Source organism: Mus caroli, unplaced genomic scaffold, assembly GCF_978045245.1.
Source record: "Mus caroli unplaced genomic scaffold, Mus_caroli_1 scaffold_14, whole genome shotgun sequence".
Lineage (NCBI taxonomy): Eukaryota > Metazoa > Chordata > Mammalia > Rodentia > Muridae > Mus > Mus caroli.
In genome coordinates, this window is record NW_028227269.1 from 89,255,205 (window position 1) to 89,279,666 (window position 24,462).

Consider the following 24,462-nt stretch of genomic DNA (forward strand, 5'->3'; position numbering starts at 1 on the left):
ATACGGAATGGACGGGGCCTTCACAGGTCTGCACTGGGTTCTCTACACGCATTAGAGCTTCCAGTTTAGGGTTTCATGGGATCCCCGACTGTGTGAATGAGTGGGTCTCTGTTTCTTGTTCCTTCATTTGGGCTCTTGTCCTTCTGTTGTTTGGTTTTGTCTAATTCGGATACTTTAGGTTTGTTTTATCTTATTTTATTTTATTATTATCTAATATAAGCCTGTTGTTCTTTTTTTTTTTTTTTTTTTTTCTAATGAGAGACAGAAATGAAGTAGATCCAGAAGGGAGGGGAGGTTGGAAGAAGCTGAGAGGAGTAGAGGGAGGGGAAAGCATAATCAGGATTGACTGCATGAGAAAAACTATTCTCAATAAAAGGGGGAAATGCGTGTCCACTTACAGGCTCAGCAATCCTGAACATGGAAGGATGGCTAAGACCAAACCACAACTCCCTGGGATTCACGGGTAGACTTCCTCCAAGGCTCCCAGGCCAGGAGTGGGAAGAGAAAGCGTACTCAGAAGGGAGGGGGGTGGAGAAGACAGAAAACTTCAAAAGATGGGAGTAAAATATCTATGTTTTTCAACAATGATCTTGGATTTGGAGAAATAATTTTCCAATGCCCTCATAAGGAAAATCATTCTCAACTTGGAATTGTGTAGCTGGCCAAACATAGAATTTTATAGTTAGCCAAAGACTTGATCAAGTGTCAGTGGAAGATTCCACTTTCAGGGATACAAAGATCAGAGACATTTACCTCCTTCTCCTCAATGTATTTCCATAAAAGCAAGGGGTAAAGAAGTAGGCACAGGAAACAAGAGCATCGGGAAACGTGGAGGACAGGATCTGGGTGCCACATGCGTCGTGGACTTCTTAGACAAGCCCTTTCACTCCAGGCCTGCATGCTTTCTTTGATCCCCAAATACATGCTCCATGTCTTGTTTAAAATTCTTATTACTAGTTTCTGTGTATTTCTGAGTACTATTTATGTGTATGGGTGCTTGGCCTGTATATAGGTATATGCACCATGTGCACTCTTGGTACCTGCAGAAGAAGGTAACTGGATCTTTGGAAGTGGTGTTACAGGTATAGATGCTGGGAGCTGAAATGAAGATCATCTAGAAGAACAGCTAGTACTCTTAAACATGAACCCATGTCTCCAGCTCCTCCCTGAATTCTAAATTTGTAAATTATGTGTGTGTGAGGGGGGAGGGAGGGAGGGGGAGGGGGAGGGGAGGGGAGGGGGAGAGGGAGAGGGATGCAGATGTCATGCTATGCATATGGAGGCCAACGAGAAGCTTATGAGCAGCTGTTCTTTATATCCATCATGTGGGTCCAGGGACTGAACTCAGGTTTGGCAAGTGCCTTTACCCACTTGAACCATCTTGGCAGCTCTTGGTTTTCTTACCTCATCTTTTCTCTTCTACTGTCCCATCCTTTCCCCTGGCCACACTTGTTTTACTTTGTGTTTTTCTAGATTTTATTCCCCAAGTCTAGTTTTCTTGATCTTCATGTCAAGAATATTCTATGATCCTGAAACTGTTTACCCTGTATTCCCTCTTTGTAGACTCTGGCTCCAGTGTCCTCTCTGGTCTGGGAATATCATCTTTAATTATCTTATTTGACAGAGGCTCTGCTCTACTCTGTGGGGCCTGGCAATTTTGAATTTTGGGGATATAGTAAAAGGAGAAATTAGGGGACAATTTCTTTAAGTTGAATTAATCCACTACAAAAACAAAAGTATTCAGACAGTGATAAATGCATTTGAAAAGTATTGAGAAAGGGGGATAACCATGGTAAGAAAATTATAAATATAAATTTGTCAATATAAAGAGTAAAACAAAAACCTCAATTAATCATCGAAGGAATTCAATTAACTTTTTTTTACATCCTACAATACAGATAGTGACAAAGAATTCCTTCATTCAGACTATATATATTGCAAGGTTAACTTTCAGTATAGTTATTGATTTTATTTACTTTTGAACCACTATATTTGAATAGAAACCCATGTCTGCTCATGAGAAATCTATCTTAGTTAGAAAAATGATCAAGGCTGGTCACAAGATGGTACAATCAAAAGCAAAATGCAGTCTCCTTGAATGGCTTTTATAATATAAAATGTAATTCCTACCACCTTGATATTTCCTACTTCACGTCTTCTAACCATTTCCTTTTAGGAGACAACTTCAGCAAACAAGTGGCAGTAGCAAAATGGCTGCTCTGCTTGACTCCTGGTCCTGTTAGCACTGGTTTTAGGGTACCAGCAGGTGGGAATTCTAATGTTTTGAGGTACTCAGTTCCTTCCTTACTGGCCAATAGTATCCTGAGGAAACCTTTACACTGCTTAATGTGAAAGACACAACTCTGCCCACACCAGATTCTGTGATGCCATATCCAACTGAGATGTCATTCAGATTGGAGAGAGGGCGCAACATCAGAATAGCAGGGAATTTACAGATATACAAAATCACTTGGTAAAATGATTAAGATGGAAAGGAAAAAATGCTTACTTTTTGCAATGAAATAATTATGATATAATGAAAACCAAACCATTTGTCAGAATCTGATAAATATTTATTAAATGAATCCATGAATATAAATAAGCAAAAACGAGAGATATCACCTTTGGATTTGACCTACTTCTTTTAAGACTTATTTTGGTATATTATTTTATAGTAGACTAGCTATTTTAAATGACAGAATTATCAAATTTAATGTATAACCCTCCAGGCCCATGATAAATTGAAGAACTAAATTATTATGCAAATTAGAATCTATTAAATAATATTTGAATGCCAATAGCTTAGATAAAAGTAGACTTCAAAAAAGGACTTGTATATTCATCTACCTAATTTAATTGAACATTAATTGGGCTTTTAATATGATTCAAGTATTATGTGGGAGGCTAGGGAAGCAATGGTTAGCACAGCAGACAATACTCATTCATTCCGTTTACTCTGTGGTAGAGGGAATAGAAAGGCAGTCAAGAAAAAGTCACTGACATCATAAAAACCCATCTATATCCTTATTATTCTAAGATTTATTTAAAATTGTACTGAGTTTGGGGTATTAAAATAGAAAGCATCTCTAAATCCATAGCTGATGCCTTCTTCAGGTATAATGCATAGCCCCTAGCCCACGGGACGAGGACCACTGGAGAGGGACAGGAGGAAATGGATGCTGTAACTGGATCCTGGCCTAGTGAACCACAACATCATTTTACTGTTCTAACAGGGAATAAACAGTGAAATTTAGTGTGAAGTTATATATGTATCCTTATTCTTTGTACAAATACATATTTCTGAATAGTCATATACAAAAAAACTTCCTGTTTTTATGATTTCCACTTTATTACAAAATAACTTTCTTTGTCTGTTCTTCTACAGTTTAACAACCTTTAAACCCCAAAGTGGGTATAATGAACCCTTTGTTTATTTAACCATGGATGATTGACTTTAAATTTTCTTTAAAAAGTTTGACTTCTAAAACAAAAATTCCATGTTTTTCATGGAGTTAGGTAATATCAGAAGTGTTCTTGGGGGACTTTTTTTTTGATTCATAATGAAACATTTCTCAGACTTTAGCATGAATATTACTATCATGTCCTGGCCTTAAACTTTAATTTCCCCATGAGTTACGTTTTAAAAAAATCCAATTTAATAACTGGTAGAAGACTTTATTACTTACAGTGTGAAAACTGTGGACTAGACAGGAAGCGACTGTGGTCCTGGCAAGAGGAGGAGTGATCTAGTCCGTGAGCGTGGGAACCAGCAGAAAAGGGCCGGTCATCCTGCGAAAGAGCAGCACAGAGTACATGGGAAGAGTCATGAGAATGGACTGACTGCGAACTGGGCCTTCCTATGCAAGCTACATTGCACACACATGGGCTAGGGATAATGATCACTGCATAAAACAAAACACATGATGTGCTAAGGCACATATATGAAGAAGAAATCACATATTGTCATGCGGCATACTTCTTTCCAGCCCTCCCCTTCCTCCACCACATAAAAAGGCTTTAGAAACATACACACTTGTCAAACCCTGTGTTCTTTGCATTTAGTTGTCAACATTTGAAAGTCATCATATTGTCCCAATCTCCAACTTCAGTGTTACCCATATAGCAGCCTTTGGGCACATTGTGCTTTCCTAAGCCATTATTTTGCTTGGCACTTAGATGGTGTCCAGGGTTTTACTTCCCTAAATAACACTGTAAGAAATACCTTTAAATATGTAAGCTTTCCCATACTTAGGTCTGTCCCTTATGACACATTCTTAGGTGGAGACCTCGGGTCAATAGAAACAATTTGATGTTTAAAGTGAATTTTACCAGGCTGTATGATTTTCTGTATGATTAATATAATTATATAAATCCAACAAATATTTATTTAAAAATATACATAATAGGTCTCTTTCTTCCTAAGCTGCATAAATGTGTCCTTCTCAACTATTAGATGATAACTTTAAACCATTGCATTGTTTAAATTGATTAAAAATAGATACTTTGATATACTTAAATAAGCAGTGAAGCTGCAATTTTTAAAATGATTCTTTTCAAATTATTTGTTATCATTTTTGCTCTCCATCCTCCATTCATTCAGAATAATTAGGGCATAGAATGTACTATAGGCTGGGCCAATAACAAATAAGATTATTGGGGCATATGGTCAGTAAACTTTCAGGTTTCCAAAGGAGGAAGGCATTCATTGAACAAATAAACTGCATGAAGCATGGCGTAACTAGGAGCACGGTAAGCACTCTAAGAACAGTAAGTAACAGAAAGAAAGACAATAAAAATTGAGGCCAAAGCAGATGACCCTTGGAGACGATGTTCAAGAACTATTTGAGTATAGCTAAACAATGACACCAGGGAGAGGCAGGGAGTGCGGAGCAACGTGGAAGGAGTTGAGGGAGGCCTGGTGTGCTTGAGGCTGTAGCATTCTCAACCTGCCAAAATGTTTACAGTGACATCTAGGGGTGGCCACAAGCTATACTTATGACTTGAGATTTATGGTTTTTAAATTAAATACTTGTGTGCACACACAGGTGTGAGCCTCTGCTGCTGTGTGTGGAGGCTGAGGACAGACCTGCACAGCTGGCTCTCGCCTGTTCCCTGTGTGAAATCTGCAGACTGAACGCATACTGTCAGGCCAGAACAAAGGCCCCAACCTGCTGAGCCATGTTGCTGGTTTCATGATTAAATTTCTTTTCTTTTTTTCTTCTTTAGATTTATTTATTTTATGTATATGAGTACACTGTAGCTCTCTTCAGACACATCAGAAGAGGGCATCAGATCTCATTACAGATGGTTGTGAGCCACCATGCGGTTGCTGGGAATTGAACTCAGGACCTCTGAAAGAGCAGCTAGTGCTTTTAACCACTGAGCCAGCTCTCCAGCCTCAAGGTTAAACTTCTTCAATATCACATGCATACGATAACATTTTATAAACAGAAGGGTGACAATGAGGTGGGATTATCATCTAAAACCTCTATCAAAGGACTGGCTAAGAACAGCTGGTGTCAAGAAGGCTGATGATTCCATATCAAGCAACTGTGGGTGAGGTGGTCTACGGAGATGTCGCAAATACAGTCCGCCATGCAGTGAGGCCTCACAGAACATTACTACCTGATACATTCACTGGCATTCTCGGGACCATCTTCACCAGCTTTTTGTTAGATATTGTATTTTAAATGCAAATAATCAAACAGTTCAAAATAAAAAGCACACACACACACACTTATATAAATAGATCCTTTTGTTTCCCTCTTGTTCCCCAAGTCATTGCACATTACAAGTTCTGGCTCTATTACACATCTCCACCAACCTCCTGCTACTCCTAGTATCACTGTCTGTGAGAGTATTTGCTCCATCATCATCAATATACCATAGTTTTATTTACACTCTATTATCTACACTTAAGACTTACTTCAAGATGTGTTTCCTACTCTAAGCAAAGCTTTGTGGCAGACCCATTGCTACAAAAGGCTTGCTTATGTTTTAATCTCCTGGAAGTGAGATCACTAGATGGTACATTTTCCACATGCCATTGAAGTTGTTGATCTCACAGAGTTTGATAATGTGTGTTTTCACTTTAATACAGATGAATATTTATAACTTCCTTTGTCTTGCTTCTTTGGGCTGTCATGGTTTAGGTACAAGTATGATGTGATGTTTAATTTCTAAGTATTTGGGTATTTCCTAAGCAGCTCTGTGTTATTCATTTTTGCTTTCATCTCATGGTAGATAATAGCTATAATTTCAATCATAAAAGGTTTGAAATGACTTTTATCACCCAGAACATATGTCTATTCTGGGGAAAGCTCAGGATGTACTTGAGCTGTCGTTGGGGGACTGGTCTAAAAGTGTCAGTCAGCTGTAGTCAGATGCTGCTGCTGCTGCTGCTCTGGTCTTCATGGATTCTTCTGCCAACGGCATCCATTATAAGAAAAGAGAGAAAGGAAAATGGTGGTGTTTGTGAATACAGGCCACAGCTTATGGTTCTGCTGGTGGTTGCTGCTCCATATGCTCTGATGCTCAGTTGCTGTGCCGCCCCTTCACTTCACAGGGTTTACATGTGACTGGAGTGTCCTTAGTTCTATTCTTTGCATGTGAGAACTATGGAGATTTAACTACAGTTTTAAGTTTGAACATTTCATGCCTTCAAAATCCAGTCAGAGGGAGCTAGAGAGATGACCCAGCAGTTAAGAGTTTAGATATAAATTTAATTCCCTGGTCCTGTGGCTCAAAACCTCTGTAACTCCAGATTCAGAGCTTCTTCTTCTGGCTTTCATGGACACTTTCTCTTTCTCTCTCTCTCTCTCTCTCTCTCTCTCTCTCTCTCTCTCTCTCTCTCTCTCACCTCTCACTCTCCCCCCTTTTTCCTCCCTCACACATATATACACACACTAACAAAATAAAATCTTTAAAAAAATTGTCAAAATTGTCCATATCATCTTGAAACAGAAACAGCAAAATGAACTAGTCAAATTGAATTACAAAAGATAAGTGCCTCCTCCTTCCTTTGGACAGTTGCCACGCTAGAGCATTCCTATACTGCTCCTGCTCTCCTCTACTGCTGCGCAGTCTGTGCACTCTCAGTTTAAACCCAGCTTACAAGGTGATCAAAACCTAAATGCTTTTAAATTCCTATTACTTATTTGAGCACTTTAGTACTGAGAAGAAAATATTTATTAAAAATGAAGATACTTTGCAATGTTAATAGTCTCAGCTTCTGCTTTTTAACAATCCTTTTATCCTTAAAACAAGGGCCTGTTTTTATTGCCGTCCTAAGTCTGAATAACCCAGTTAGCCAGAGCTCTCTGCAGCAGCTCAATGGATGAAAGGACTTGCATTTTCTAGTATTTTCCCTGGGCTTCGTCCACTTCTCTTTCATAACTCACATTGAAAGTAGTTCCTTAAAAGCTGCTCCAACTTGACTCGGTTCCTCTGCTAAAGTGATATTTAATGATTAATATGTAACAATGCACACCAAATACTTCTCTCCCAGGAGCCCAGTTAGTTCAGAGTTTATAAGTGATACATTTAATTTTGAAGTTTTTATCAATCTCCTCCCTTGGAGAAAAAGGGGGGAAAAAGATGTATTTCTGGATCTGTCACAGGATGTTTTCTTAAACTTCTTTTGTCAAATAATGTGCGCTCTATTTCCAGCCCAATATGAAGGCCTGCCGCTCCGTCAGCATTCCAGAGAGTCGACCTTCTTCCTCCATAAATTGCATTCTCACTGGGAAGTTCAAACTGGACAGTTCACCTAGAGTTTGCACTTTGCCTCTCAATTTTCTCTTCTCCTACTCCTGACTTTAATCACGAGGGTGGGTCCTTGATTATCACAACGGCTCACCTACCCACCATCCACCCACAAACCACCATGTGTCCCCTGTAGTGAGGGAATGATAGCACCGTATGATACACTGAAATTAAAATCCGCTCAGCATGTAGGGCATTGCTAGTTTTACAGCTGCAAGTTCTCTTTCATCCTTTTCTCTCCTTTTACTTTGTTGAAAAAGTCTGTGGCACAGGCTGCTTTGAACTTGCAATCCTTTGCCTAGGCTGTGTAAGTGTGGGGCTTACGGGGGTAACTATACTTAAGGGGTGAACAAGACCACCTCTAAGTCCCTTCACCACTAAGTCTTTATCATGTGAACCAGTCTGAACAGAAGATATCCCTACTAGGTAGGCCATCTTTTCTACTGGAAATCTAAACTGACTCACTACTGTAAACCTCAAGCAGTGTTCATCACTAGAGTAACAGATTGATGAAAATACTCTTCTACAGACTCCACTCCATGAGTGGGCTGGGAAGGGCAGGTCAACCTGGGAGAGTAGGGCAGGGCTGAATGTGGTCCAAGAGCACTGTATGGAACTCTCAAAACACTAACAACCACAACATAAACAAAAACAAGAAAAACTGTGCTAGGTATGACCATGTGATGGCTCTTTCAGAAGTTTTCTATCGATATTAGTAAACATTATTTCCTTATTGACAGTTGTATAAAATTTTATATTCCATGCTAAGGAAATGGGGTTATGTAGAATAAAGCTATAAAGGGATAAAAGAAATTAATATGTTTGACTGAGTTATCACTTCTGATGCATAATTCTTTTCGGATTAAGAAAAAAGACCACCAGTTTAATTTGTTTTTGTTTTTTTTTAAGCCCTTTTGTTTAGCTTTTTAAGAGCAGGATAAAATCAAGTTGTTGAACATAACAGCATGTAAGTCTGAGAAGTTAAAGGAATAAAATGACTCATTTTCCACATGATTTGATTTCCAAACAAATTTTGGGATGTTTCACACAAGTATTATTGGGGGAAAAAAAAACCCAAAACACCAATTAGACTTTTGTTAGACTTTTACACTGTCTGAACTTAGAATACAACCACCAATTTATTATGTATGTTGGCTCTTTATTCTGGGGTCAAAATGGAGGCAGACAGCATCTGGGCTAAAATGCCAGGTCACACAGCAGAGGGCATGGCTGCATCTTCCCCATCCACTTACCCTTTCACTGTTGTATTCTATCTGTTCATAACATCTTGCCTCCACTCCACCCAAGAGAGACATGTTGGCTGGGTTGAGGGACATATATTTGCATAGCAATTTATATTTATTTTCTCATCAAAGATGAGGAAAGGTGGCTATCGATGGTATACCAGGGATAACAAGGTCACTGCTCCCTTACCCTCTGCCATGATTGTTCCCACTATCCCTAAGCAATGCCTAGGAAATTGCATGAATCACGCACCAGTGATATATTTTAGAGTATGAAAACAGAAATGTTTATGCATCACCTACAGCCTTGAATTACAGCAGGAGTTGTGCACAGCATGTTTTAGAAGCTGCTGTTGCAGATTTAAGTCAAAAATAGCTGACCTGGCAAAGTGCCGAATGCCATTAATTGCTACGAGCAAGGCATAAACAAATTAGAGAGATTCAATGAGGGGGAAATGACTTTCAGGAGCAAGCTGGGGGACTTATATCACACACACGCTTACGTACATCGTACAAACACTGTGAAGGGCTTCGGCAAACTGCCTTTCCTTCACAATACCTTCCCCTTCAAAAGTCATCATCAACACTCAGTCACCTCACTCCTCTAATCCTGTAAAACATCTGCTTCTTCAAATAGGAGCTCCACACAGTTCTTCAGCTAGTAGGTTAAAAAACCATGGTTTTCTTTTCAGAAAGAGGAAGAATGGGAAAAGCCTATGCCATCTGTGACTTTACCAAAAAAAAATCCCAATGTTAATTAAAAACATATATTTAGTATGGATAAAGGTAATGAATGGAGATTTATTTTTTTCCGGGCAAACCACGATCCTCCGTGAATTCAGATTAGCGATGCTGTGTTACTGGCTCGCTGTGGACATTCTGTTCTATTTGAAACAGCTGGGACAGTGAGGAAGACTGCATTTCCTACAGAAACTCAATTAGGCTGGATGGAAAAGAGGCCGTGAACCGCCTCTGTTGTCTACAGAGAATCAGGGAGAGTGTGCTGGACTCGGCTTGGAGTTGAATTCTAAATATAGACGTCAAGATCAGGCTCTGTTCCGTGAGCTTGTTCAGCTTAGCACAAGATTATATTATCATATTTTTATATTACATCACGCTCTTAAAATGGGGCATACGGGGCTGCTCATCCTCTCGACAGGTTTCTAGAAGCTGGATCTTTTGATACTGCTGGTAGTCACTGGAGTGAACAGGAGGGGAGCTCTGGCCCTGGCCCGAATGGGAGTCTGACTCGCCTCCTCCCTGCTCACCCTTCTTCCGCTGCAAGGGTACGCTCACACATCTCACATGCTGCACGGTTTTCCTACGCTACAGCAAGAACATGAGAGAAGGCAGATGCCAGCATAGTCCTGCCATCCCAACACTTATTTTGTCAACAGCAATACAGGACTCTGCAAATGAGATGCCAACAAATCACCTCTTCCAAATTAAGACGAGAACAAAACTCTTCCCTGCACCTTGTCATTTCAAGCATCTTTCACAAGACCTGACACTTCTGTCCTAAGTCCCAGCCAAGTTGATTAGGAACACCTCTGCTGCATCCGTCGCTGGTCGTCTGCACCATCACTGTTTAGAGAAGGATTCAAATTGCTATGGGTTTGTAATCTATTAGTAAAAACTAATGTTCATTGAATGCGGGACTCCAAAGAATAACAAATGGGAACATTCTCTGAGTTCCAACTAGAACGGAAGCTCCCTGAAGGCTAATTTGAGTCATGTGTGCCTAGAAACATTCTAGGCACAGACAGCACACAACAGAAACGTGGGCCTAAAAACATTCCCCGCACAGAGATAACACACAATGTAAAATGAGAGGAATGACTTCCCAAAAGCTTGGGAAGGACTTATTTCATTGACAAAGAAAAACAGTTTACAGCGTATAAAAGACTAGAAGGAAGTTTTCCTTTTTCTAGTTAGGAATTGTTTGTTTGTTTGTTTATTTATTTGTTTTAAACAGGTCAATGGTAAATATTTTTAGATTTATGGGCCATATCCCCACTGTACAACCACACCCTACAGTGAGGCACAAAAGAAACCCTAGCTAGCATGTTACAAATGAGTCTGGCTATCAAGCTCCGGCACTGGCTTTTTCTTGATTAGGTTCAAGCAGCTTTGGGAGGAATGGGTTGATTTTCTCTTACACTTGCGGGTAAAAGTCACCGAGGGAAGTTAGGGCAGGAACTCAAGCAGGAAAGGAATCTGGACACAGGAGTTGCTGCAGATGCCATGGAGCAGGGCCTGCTTACTGGCTTGCCTAGCCCGCTTTCTTGAAGAACCCAGGACCTGTGTGCTTGTGAGCACTGGGAATCTGAACTCAGAAGCTCATGTTTACACAGCAAGCACTTCACTCATTGTGGGGGGGGGTGCAACTGGGACACTTAATCTTAATAAATAAATTAATGAACTACAAAGGAAAAAAGAAAGAAAGAAAAGAACCAAGAAAGGCAGCAAAGGGGTGGCCCCACCTATGATGAACTGAGCCCTCCCACGTCAATCACTAATTAAGTAAATGTTCTAGAGGTTTGCCAAGAGCCTATAGATTTTATGGAGTCACTTTTACAATTGAGGTTCTCTCCTCTCTGATGACTCTAGCTTGTGTCAAGTTGACATAAAACTAGTCAGGACAGGAATTTTCTCAATTAAGGTTCCCTCTTGTCAAGTGATTCTAACTTGTGTCAAGTTGACTAAAATCTAACTATCACAGGCTACTTCTTTCAGTCTCTTTACATAATTCATTGCCAAAGTGACTACTGGTGTCCATAACTGGCAAGACAGTCTCACCAAACAGTCAGGCTACTGCATTATTTAGGGTAGGCATCTGCTGAATTTGGTGATGATCTCTATATTCATCATAAGGATGGATAAGTAATGTGAAAATGTTTACAGAGGATTAATTCAGGAACATGGCATCCGACAGCTGATGTTGTGGGCCTCTGCTGCACTTATAATGTCTATTTCCAAAGCTCTCAAGCTGATTTCCTCATATTACCAAAGTTTAACCCCCTCAGACACAGGACTGCTTTTGCCTTCAGCTGCAAACACAACCCTCCCAGAACTATGCAGTTACTGGCTGCACATGTTAAACATTCATGCCTTTGCCAAATGCTATTATGAAAATTGCACTGATTTACAGCAGTTTGACACCAGCAGATAGCACAGATTCACCGGGTAGCAAATCATGCTGCATTGGGAAATAATGTTTTAAATGTTTAATGTCTATCTAGACCTCTGATAAACTGGTAATAGGCTATGCAATAGAATCATGTGGTGTTGGAGAAAACTTTTACAACACATTAAAAGATAGTCCTACATTCTGTGACATTGAACGATATGAAGTCCAAACATATTCAATAATAGCATAATGGTCAAGAACATTGAATACTGTATGTAAGTAGACTTCATTTTAAATACTGATTGAAACATTTAATCGCTCTGTAACCTTCCTTTCATTAGTAATATAGGAGTCCAGAAACTGTGAATATGACAGCTGCTATAAGGAGTAGGCATGGCTTCATAAAAAACAAAGAGTACCTGTAAGCATCTGTTCTAACATACTCAATAATTAGTAATTACCACTCACGCCCATTGCCTACATATCACATTCTATTAAAGGAGAAATGAAGAATTCAGAGTGTATGGGACTCTATAGGAATGTTGGAAGATGATTTAAAAACTGTCATATGAGACATAAAGGTTACCACTAGAGCTAATAATTCTAACTTTAAAACTGGTTAAAAAGTAACAGAATCATGAGAAATTCTCCCACTTGTGGGGGCATCAATAATGCAGCGCAACTAATCTCAGGAGGGTTCTCTGAGACAAGCGCCACCTCTCTATCCACGGGGTATTCTATGTGATTCTATTAGGAGGGAGGAGGAGGCTCCTTAGGGATAATTATACGTGGCTGCAGTAAGTGAATGCATACAGTATAATGAAAATTTATTAAGATTAATGTATGTAAGTTAGAGACTTTTTTGTAATATAAGTACACCTCTGACTATAAATGGATTCTCTATGAAGCAACATTCTCATTCTCTCTCTCTCTCTCTCTCTCTCTCTCTCTCTCTCTCTCTCGCTCTCTCTCTCTCTCTCTCTCTCTCTCTCTCTCTCTCTCTCTGTGTGAGTGTGTGTGTGTGTGTGTGTGTGTGTGTGTGTGTATTGGGGCAGTAATTTGGCCATGCAGGAGATCCTAGAGATCCTTTTGGGTACCACAATTTGGGTGTGGGTGTGCTATTGGCACCAAGGGGGATGCTAAACTGATTAGAGGTTAGGGATGTTGCCAACCATCCTATAATGCATAATATAGCTCCTACAACAAAAATTACCCTGCCTGAATGTCACAATGTTCAAGTCAATATACTTGGTTCTGGGCTAAGATCATTCAGGGCCAACTGGGTTCAGCTGTCTGCCCAGAATTAGATATTGGGGCAGAAATAGGGAATGGTACACTTTCTGTCAATACAATCAAATGTTCTCATGCACCTGTGTGCTGGTTACACTTATGTGTCAGAAGTCCTAGTGTGGAATTTGCCCACCTAAGAGAGTACTTAGATATTCCAAGGCTACAGGCTAATAGCACAGGATACTGGACCTCAAGGGGACTTGAATGCTGAGAGCCACTTGTTTTATCCATGAAGCTGGGCAATCATTTGCAATATCTTTGACCAAGTGACCAGGGTTTTCTCAACCCAGGATTTTGTAGGTGGCATTAATTTCCACAGATAGACAACATGCTATCATAACAATAGCATGGACTTAAGGGTTACAAAGTTCAAAGCCGCATCTCTGCATATGCTTATGGAATTGAAAACTTATTTTATATATCAAATGGAACCTTCTCTTTCCCAAGCATGCCAACACAAACACTGCCGAGGTTGTTTCTCAGGTCATGGGCTTTAAGATGGTTAATGGTCCAAGCATCCTGAACCCCGAAAAGAATATGAGGAATATTACCCTAAAGCTCTTGATTCTGGGCTTGGTGTCATCTCGGCGCTGTTGAACAGAATCTCCGTGTAGACTGTATTTAGAGTATCTGCCATCAGTTTTCTCAGATAAACTGCAGGAACCCTGGAAAAAAAGCAACAAAGGGTTGAAAATTGGTAGATGAAAGATAACTCAGTGATTGAAGGGGCTGGAGAGATGGCTCAGCTGTTAAGAGCAAATGGCTGCTCTTCCAGAGGTCCTGAGTTCAAGTCCCAGCAACCACATGGTGGCTCATAACCATCTGTAATGGGATCTGATCATCTCTTCTGCTGTATCTGAAGAGAGCGACAATGTACTCACAGTCATTAAACAAACAAACAAACAAACAAACCAGGGATTGAAATTAGGGTAAGGAAATACTGACATATGGGAAGGTAACTGCAGTCAGTATTTAGAACGATACATATAGGAAAAAAAGAGATGACCAAGAAAATAGGAAGAATGGCTGCACTGTCCTTGGCTACAGTGGTAAGATGGGTGTGAGAAACTGACCCTGTCCAACTGCTAACAATTACCAATTGCTCCACAGCTGGGGAAGGTGCATAGATTGCATACATTTTTAAATTAAATATTTAATTGGTCTTCATACTCATACAAATTCAGAAAACAAAGAAATTAAGAAAGCAACATGTTCAGGAACTTGTTTTGTTTTTAATTTTCCCTTCATTTTCAGGGGAAAGAAGGAACATGGCAATTAGTTGTGATAATCACTTAGACATTTAATATTTGGGGGACAACTTGGAAGAAAATGAGGGCTAATGATTTTGGTGTGTACAGTAATCTATGGTAGGTAGAGTCTGAAATACTTCCAAAGACCTTTCATCTCCCTGATGGTCCAAGCAGGAAGAAGAATTGGAATTCCAGTTGCAAGGTTTTCATTTTCATGAGGAAAGGGAAAAGGAAAGAGAGCCAGAGGCCCATGAAGTTATGACTGCTTTGGCCAGATCTGTGGCAGACTTAGGTTGGAACCCAGTGCCACATCCTTTCCACCGTATCAAGTAAGTGATGTGTAAACACAGATGACAGAGACAAACACATTTTCTTTTCTCTTCCCAAAATGGGGTTAAGAGAAGAGGAAGAGACAGGAGGAGGGCAAGAGGATGCACCACACTCAAGCAAGAATAAAGTCAAGCGTATCAAAATAGGACAGAGTTTCTATGCAGTCACAACTCTGGGACTATCAACAAGTACACTTGCAGAGTTCATTTTTGTGGTGGTAGCATGGGAAGGACCCAGACGGGTGGTAGTACTCATGGCGTTCAGTTTACGCTAAGTATTCCCTGAGACATTCAGCCATCTGGGACAAGAACTTGAACTTAGACAAACACATAGGTCATTGAATTCTTGCTTACATCACTCTGAGTTATAAAAAGTTATAGGTACCTAATGTGTATACATATATGGATATGTGTATGTATACATGTATATGTATGTGTGCACATGTAAATATAATCTATGTTTAATGATATTGGTATTTCTATATTTTAAGTTAAGGCTGTATCTAGATATTTCATGAAAGTGATTTCAATGAGCTATTTTATTTGAAGCTGTATAGATGGCTTTCAGGTGCACAAGACATGTAGACTGGGTTTCAAGATAGAGGGAACAGTGTAAAGAAGAGACAAATTAGATCTCCCTCAAAGCTAACTTATATACTCTAAGCTTCAATTTCCTTTTACGTAAAGTAGGAAAAATATATCTCAATATTAAAAAACACAATATATTTTGTTTTTCTTGCTGTTTGCTACACTGTGAAATAATATCTATATTATAATTATAAAAATGCTTACTATGTGCGATAACAAAACTAGCTACCAATTATGTCTGTTTTCAGGACACAGGTTTCACTTTTAATGAATCAGAAAGTACAATTCTGAACCTGAAAACACATTCACCCAGAAAAATTCAATTTAAGTGTATCCTCATATTGGAGTCTGTGCATGTATAAGCCAGGCTTACAGCCAATTGCTAGACTATGAGTAACAATAATAGACCTTCTGGTAAGAGAACGCCACTCTGAGCCACTCTCATAACCGTCCTGTTCAGAAAGAGCCCTGGAGGATGAGTGAGAGAGCTGTTCCTGGAAGCCTAACTCCATAGGCTTGCCCTGGTCTAAGATTAGCATCCTCCATTCATCTGAATGACACTTATTCCTACAGAGGAAAGAAAAGTAATGATGGTGGATAGTGGGTCATATAAGGAAGAAGGGAAGTAACACGGTCCTGTATACTGGTTTCCTAACTGACAGGGATTCAAACTGTAAATACACAATTATATCTTGAGAGAAAATCAACACTTTAGTAAAGTAACAAGGAGCACTTGTTTTACCCTATCTGCAACTGTCTAGCTTCAGGGTGTGTCAAATCACGCTTAGATCACGCTTAAAAAACGGTTTAGTTATTGAACCATCAAAAATAATCACTGTATTTTTGTACGAGATCTGTATCATACTGGTGATTACCACACACCCAGGTTGTTGCTTGCTGACGTTTCCCACTTAACTGTATAATCAAATCATATGCTACATTCAAAGGGAACCTAAATATAAGTCATATTTTTAATAATTTTTAGGGCCAATTTGAAATAAGAGGCTACATGTTCACAACATGAGCCCTGTATCAATTTAGCTTTGATCTTTTATTTATATCTAGTATGTTGATACTGCAATAAGCTATGCCTTGCTATGGTTACACTGGACACTTGCAAACCTCATGGGTCAGATGAAGAAATTAACTCTAAACTATTATGAACTTGATTTCATATGCCACGGTAGAGGAATAACCATGAAATGAGGTATCCCTAAAACAGAATGTACCTCTGTTTTACTGTTGTGACTGTGTCACACCCCCCCCTCTCGAATTCTTAGAATCTTCTAGATTGTCATTACAGCTGAAGTACATTTCTAATGGTCAGATAGATGTTTCTATTTTCCTATGTTATGTTAATACAAAAGTTTGGCTATATTCAGTCCTGACTTCACAAATGTCAGTGAACTCTGGGAAGGTGGCATTGTTAAAGGTCCCCAGTGTTTTTCAGAATTTCCTCCCCTTCCCATAAGTTTTCTTGCACATCAGGAAGATGTCAAGTGTTCTAACTCAGACAAAAATAACGAAAGAGACAAGCCAACTCTTCCTCACTCTGAAGTCTTTGAAATCCTCTAGCAGGCTCAGTTTCTCAGGCACAGACTCCAGATGGTCCAAGGCCACTCGGGTACTCTAGGACAAGAACGAAACAAACCATAAGGGAGCTCAAACAAAAATTAATATTCTCAGAATCTAAATACTGAAAACAAGACACATCACAAACAGATTAAACTATACATTTGTAGTCAAATACGAATAAATATTTTCAATAGACCTTTAAATCAGAATTATATCCTTTCACAAAATATATGAGACACATTTGCCAACCTGACTCCTTTAAAAGGCTTCCTAGATAATTTGCTTTCAACTGACACGCTATGAAATTTTCTATAGAGTATTTCATATTTTCATTAATTTACAAAAATTGCTTCAGTGAACACCAGAAATTAACCATCAGGTAATAGTGAGAAAAAGATGAGTTTGCAGTTACATTTCTATGAAACATATTAGACACTCTCCACTGTTGTTATTAGGAAGAAAAACGTTCTCAACAATTATTTTTAGGCAAAAAGAAAATGCAGAGCAGTTCTCAGAGAACAGAAGAAATGTCTGAAATCAAACATTTGTGAGGGAGGCACAATACTGTTGATTATACATCAATGATTTATTACAAAACTATTGAATAGCTGGCCCTGTGACATTCACCAATATAACTGACAAGCCGGAATGATCCAGAAATTACTACCTCCCAGAGGCTCAGTGGTTAGAACAGCCTTGAGCCAAAGATGGTGTATACATGGGTGACCAGTGTTAGCTTTTGAATTTGAAATTAACTTTAATTAAAACAAAACCTGAAGGTGATATAAGAATCAGGTCATACATGTTAGAGCTGCAGATAAGTTAGTGGCCACCATCGATGTCTGAAACTTTTCATGAACAATGGGCTGGAGCTGTCACAGAACTTAGCAGTTAGATTCCCAGGGTCTTCCATCCTAGTGTCTTTCCCGAGGATGTCAGGAGCCACAAGCTCCGGAAGGTAGCTCTAGGACAGGTGAAAGCTGCCCACCACGTTAGGATTCATGTGAATAAAACAACTTTAACTTTTCTATATTATTATTATATCTAAGTACACTATAGCTGTCTTCAGACACACCAGAAGAAACATCAGATCTCATTAAAGACGGTTGTGAGCCACCATGTGGTTGCTGGGTTTGAACTCAGAACCTTAGGAAGAGCAGTCAGTGCCCTTAACCATTGAGCCATCTCTCCAGCCGCAACTTTAACTTCGTTAAGTTTGTAGGATTTTTAGGGCTTGATATTCACCAACACAGGCTTAAGAGTAGTTCAAGTGATGTCTACAGACAAATCATGTGGTCATCCGGCTTTATATTGGGTTGTGTAGGTTCTGATTTATGGGTAGACTATGCACTTTCTGAGTAGAGTCCAACAATTCCACAACTCAATCTCTACACTTGATCCCCACCAGAGGTTCTGTGCTGCCTGCACTAAGGCCTCACCAAGGCTCTTTTCCAGGGCGTGTACTTTCTGTCTCCCACAAGCTCTGGACATGGCAATGGATGGAAACAAGAAAACAATACAATAGTTTTGATCAATACACTTTCAATTCACCTCTTTCCACTTTCCTCTTCTTCAGTAATTGCACTAATGAGTCCAATCCCAAGCCTAGCTAGAATTCTGCAGAGCAAATCATGCCTGCTTTCCATTGCTAGCCCCCTGGACAGGCATATGGGGTTTACTTTTTCTGTTTTTAGGTCTTTATGACTTCTTCAGTGTTCTGTGACTTGGAGTTGCAGATGCTTTCTGGGTTTATCATACACAAATGGGTACTTCTATTCTTCATAAGCATATTTTGTGACTTGGTTTTAGAGAGCAAAGCAAATGAGGTTGCTGCCATTTTGAACAGAACCTTGTTTTGTGCTATTCCTAGATAAAGTATTCTTTTTCAGGGTCTACTTAAAAGACTTAGTATTTTGTTCCTTCTGCTTAACATGTGTATTATTGTTAGTCCCTCTGCTTCATCGACTTAAACTGCAATACATTTTAAATGGCTTCATTTAATTTTTCCATGGGTTGGAAATATTCATCAAAATGACATTTTGCTTGATTTAGGATACAACACATAGGTTTCAGGGAGTTCTGGTCTGTTTTTTTTTTTTTTTTAAATATTTTTAGTTACCATATAGGCTACATTTTTTTTAAGTAATAAAATTGCAGATATTTAAGAACGATATTAGCTCTTGAAAATAAAATGTCTGATGACTATTTAAAGAGAAAACAACCTTGAATGAATTTCTTTTCATAAGTAGATTCTAATAGACTTTTAGCACTAAAAATTATTTCCTTTTTGTAAAGCCATAGGTTTTGTTTTTTGTTTTTTTTTTTTTCTAATTTGAGAGGGATCCTCTGAACTAGGCTAAGCATATTAAACTCATTTCTTTCTCCAAATAAGCAAATGATTTCTATAAAACCTGAGTGATTTTCAATCAATCAGGTGATTTTTGTGACCCTTCTCCATTTTGTTTTTGCATGCTCTCATATCAGTTTATTGCAACTGTGATATTTGGGGTATATATTCAAATGGTTGCATTGCGGTGGTGTCCATGAAGGATCTTCAGCTTGCTATTAAGTAGTTTTTTATATTGTCCATTTCCATCACCTATGTCTCCTTCATATTTTTTAATACTTTTTTTTCAGTTGTTGTTGTTGTTATTGTTGTTGTTGGTGTGTGTGTGTGTGTGTGTGTGTGTGTGAGAGAGAGAGAGAGAGAGAGAGAGAGAGAGAGAGAGAGAGAGAGAGAGAGACTAGAAATTAAAACCATGGCTCTGTATACTTCAAGGTAGCACCACTGAGCTAACTTCAGCCTATGCTACTTTATATGCTCTATATCCCACTGACATATTACTAATAAATGTTTTTTTCAATATCAGAAATGTCTTGTTCACAGGTTTTCCTCTTCATCCTTATATTCTATTCATTCTGTTCACAGTGAACATGTAACATACAGTGTACAGTGAGCATGATCTGGATATGTGTAAGACACAGGTGACAGCCCCTTCCTCCTTCACTTCCTCACTCCCTCCCTCCCTCCCTCCTTTGCTTTCCTCCTCCCATTCCTTTGGAAGGACTTCTTAATTCCCAGGGAGGGTAGTGAGAACAATGTATATGCAAAAGATGTAAAAAAAAAAAAAAAAAAACTATGTAAAGAAACAAGTGAATTTCACCTACTCTAAAGAAAATACCACACACAAATACTGACTTCCAGGGTACTTGTGACAGTAGAACTCATGAAGGCAATTAGGCCAGGCCACAGGACCTGAGGGTCTCCTAAGATCTCACCTTTAGGTGGTATTTCAGAGGTGGTTATCTGCTTTCAGTCTCTCTCTCTCTCTCTCTCTCTCTCTCTCTCTCTCTCTCTCTCTCTCTCCCCTGTGTAAGCTAAAAATGATCACTTTGGTATAAAACCTTGCTTGAATTTTGCTTTTTCCAATTGAAACACTCCATGGGTTAGAATTATGCAATTGGATCATATACTACACACCATTCAGACTGACTTCCATCCTTCACTATAGTGCTATGATAGGCAGACAAAGTCTCCAATAAGAAACATATTCAATTTCAAAAGTTCTACATGTAGACTTGGGCAAACCATGTTGTAGGTGTGTGTGTGTGTGTGTGTGTGTGTGTGTTAATGTTGCCCAATAGTTTAAAGTGTATGGAAAAGTTCTCATCAATAATCTACAGACCAAATTTTCAAGTGTATTTCATATATAGTAGTAGCTAATGACATGGTTAATTCAATTCTTTAAAACATATCAGACGTTCAGAGAACATGGTGGCATATCCTGTAACCTCAGCAGTTGGGAAGGAGAGGGAAGAGGATCATAAACTCAAAGCTATGCTGGAACACCAAGTGAGTCCATCTCAGAACAGAAGGTGGTTCTCTTCTGAAACGGACTATTCGGGGACAACCACTACGGTATGTTTTGAACAACAGAGAATGCATGATGCTGAGATAAACAAGGAGTCCATCATATGTATCTCTACTTCCCTGCAGAAGCTAAGGGAGCTGTACTCTTATGGCCTAGAGGCATTGCTTAATTCCAACCCTCTTTAGAAGCATAATGAAAGACTAAACCAAAAAATATCATTTACCTGTAAATTCAATCCCAAATTATCTGTTCCATACTCATCACACTGTCACATGCAATATAGACATAACACTGTGAATATATTACACAGATGAGGACACGAAGGGCCAGGGAGGATAAGCAACTACTGATAATCACATGATAGTAAAACTAGTAGCATATTCCAGCAGCCTGTATGCAGAAATGGCAATGTTCTCACTGCCCAAACCAACCAACCAACCAACCAACCAACCAACCAACCAACCAACCAACCAAACCAAACCAAACCCCTCCACATTGATATAACAATAAGTGAACAAGGTATGGAGAGCATTCGGAAGCTGTAACTGTGGCTGCCTTTATTACCAACGACTTTCCAGCCATCAACACTTTTCAGTCAAGCGCTGAAGATATGTTCTTGATGAGACTGTGTTTGTTAGAGGCGCTTTAAGAGGAAATCATGAATTTCATCTTGCTAGGACCTAGGAGTTTATGCTCAGGACCACAAGTATCTAAATATATGTGCATATGCACGGCAGTCAGAAAGACAAATGGACACACCCCCACAGACAAAGAGTCAGGATATCAGAATGTGTGGAACTAGAGCACAGACATTGCCTCACAAGAGTTTTTCAAATAAACATTGACAGAACAAAGACCATCACAGTTCTGATGCTTTCAACATTCAAAGAAACATATGTATCTTTATTAAATGCCCAACAAAAGTCTGTCATTTGTTTTATTTTCTCCCGAGAGTATAAGCAAGTGATAGAGGTAAGTGGGATTTAGAAATCCTGCCTGTGAGCCCTGTGGCTTGCCCGCTTACAGTTGGGTCCACATGTCTGTCAACAAAGGCAAAGCACAAGCTGCCAGCTTTACTCTTCCAGTGTTTCAACACATCTGACTTGTATGGAGCCGAGCAGCTTGAACTGGCCTACAGAACTGTTCTCTTAGATCTTCCTTTGTTTCAGACCAGAAGGAAATTGAATAATATCATATGACAGCATAAGAGGCATCAATTAGGAATTAAAGGGAGGAATGCATTACAAATCTTAGAGCCTGTCTCCTGTGGAGAAAACTTACTGGACAAACTTGACCATAGGCTGTACATGCTTCTCTTTATAAAAAGACACATCTGTTTGGTTTCATTAATAGATAACATAGAACAAATAGAATTTTCTCAGACTGGTACTGAAATCACATCTGTTTTGAGGTCTAGTTGATACAGGGGAAAATGTCTATATTTTTAAGACTTTGTGTACATTTCTGGCACACCATACATGTTAAATAAACAAGGTTATGAAGCAACGTATTTGGGTTCAAAAATGCAATTCTATTTCATTTGGAAAGAAACTTACTGCTAAACTTTCCTGACAAATGACTGAGCGGTGGTGAAAAGACCTGAGTAAACATGGTCCTCGGGAAGGACGGGTGAGATCACATAAAGGGCGAACTGTACGCCTTCCACTGACGGGGCCTCCATCCAGCACAGCTGGATTGGCATTCAAAGGGCCTGTTTTTATCCAAACTGTCTAACACTCCCTGGAACCAACCCGAACAGTAGCAGAGAACAGGCCTGCAAAGCCTCGTGTTGCTGCTGTGTAGCCTTCATGAGGCCTAATGAAGAAAGCAGTGTTGGTTCCTCCAAAATGAAGAGAATCCTCCATTTATACACAGAGACCAGGCCTGTAAACCCTGGTGCTGCTAATGATGTGTTGCAAGCATGAAGCCCACTGAAGAAAGCTGTGTCGGCTCTTCCAAATGCCAAAGCCTCTGTATTTCATTTGCCACTATAAACCTGGCCAAGAACTCGTGACTGGGGAGGGCTGGGCCCTAAGAAGAAACTACAACTGTTATTGTGTTAAATGATCATAGCACCAAGCTGCGCCCTGGATACTTGATCGTAGACACACAGATTAGTACAGCTCACACACATCATCAGAGAAGTTCCTTTTTGTAGTGAACTGCGGTGAATACAGAGACCCACAACCAGTCAAGGAGAAAGGTTGACTGGAGATTGCTTAGCCCTAAATGGGACATTGGTCTTACACTTCCTCTGCCCAAGGCTCAGAGAATATTGTAGAGGAGGGAAATGTACAGGTTATAATGGTTGAAGGACGGGGAGGAGCGCTGTGAACTTGTGTCTTCTAGACATGACAAGGCCTATGAACTTACAACAGCTATGGGTGCCACATAAGTCCCACATCAGATAAGACCAGGCAACATTCCAGAAGATATGTGGGAGAGGCCCATGATAGCTTATTCCCTAGTTAAGGAACTATTGGTAACTGATGCAGTGATGGAGGGAGAGTCAGTTTTCTACAGGAGTGTTACCCTGAGATGGTTCTCTTCCACACATTGGGAATATTATATTCAGTGAGTTATAGAGCAAACAAACAACAAAGACCCGGAAGATGACCTGAAGTTGAGAGAGGAACCAACAGAAGAGTTAGCAAAGAAAATGGAGCAAGGGATATGCAGTAATCAAAATCCATTGTATACATACATGTTTGGAATTCTTAAGGAACGAATAATTGTTTTAAAAAGAGAAGATACTATCTCTAACACACATCTCTCATTCCAGATTACAAATTAAAATCACCCTATTACCTTTTTTATTAGCTTACAAAAACACAGAGTTCTTTCTAACTAAGTGGTTTGAAGGGTTTTATTTTTCTTGATGAGAAGACAGTAAGAATGAAGTGAATGGTAAGAAGACAGGGTACAGACATATGTCTCTCTGCTGGCAACACTCCAGATGGACTCTGTAAACATTGTTCTTGCCACTCCCTTCTATGAAGAGCATGTGAAAACAAATGTGGATTGCCCATAGTTTTCTCTGTGTGCTGAACAATATGGCGAGTATTTACAGCTCCCTGACAAGGGATGCCTGCAATCTGTTCCATGCAAATAATCATATTTCTTAACATTGAAACTACAATGTCCTCAGAAGGGAGGGGAACTGAACACTGGGGAGGGGACTGAAGTCACCAGCACTTACTGAGAGAGGACTCAATGTACCAGGAATGTTACATGTATTTTGTGGTTTGGGGAATGCCACTTAGACCTATCCTTCTAAGCCAGTCTTTTATTTTGAAAATAGGGATAAATCATGGCAGTTTATTATCCTAGACTCACCACCAGCAGCTGTATTATCAAGTAAGAGTGGATATAAATGTAATTAGTCAAGTACTTTCCAAAACTCATATGTGTGTGTGTGTG

At 39.5% G+C, this 24,462-nt stretch overlaps 1 protein-coding gene across 6 annotated transcripts in view; it reads right to left on the reverse strand.

The window, feature by feature from the left end:
- Cep128 (centrosomal protein 128) overlaps positions 1-24,462 on the reverse strand; it is a 353,781-nt gene that overhangs the window by 4,569 nt on the left and 324,750 nt on the right. For all 6 annotated transcript variants that reach the window (XM_085830599.1, XM_085830597.1, XM_085830600.1 and 3 more), the window contains 3 exons: positions 17,147-17,224; positions 13,980-14,093; positions 3,687-3,789 (listed from right to left, as the gene is read on the reverse strand). In XM_085830599.1, coding sequence (XP_085686725.1) covers positions 3,687-3,789; positions 13,980-14,093; positions 17,147-17,224 — 295 coding nt within the window. The remainder of the gene's footprint in view (positions 1-3,686; positions 3,790-13,979; positions 14,094-17,146; positions 17,225-24,462) is intronic.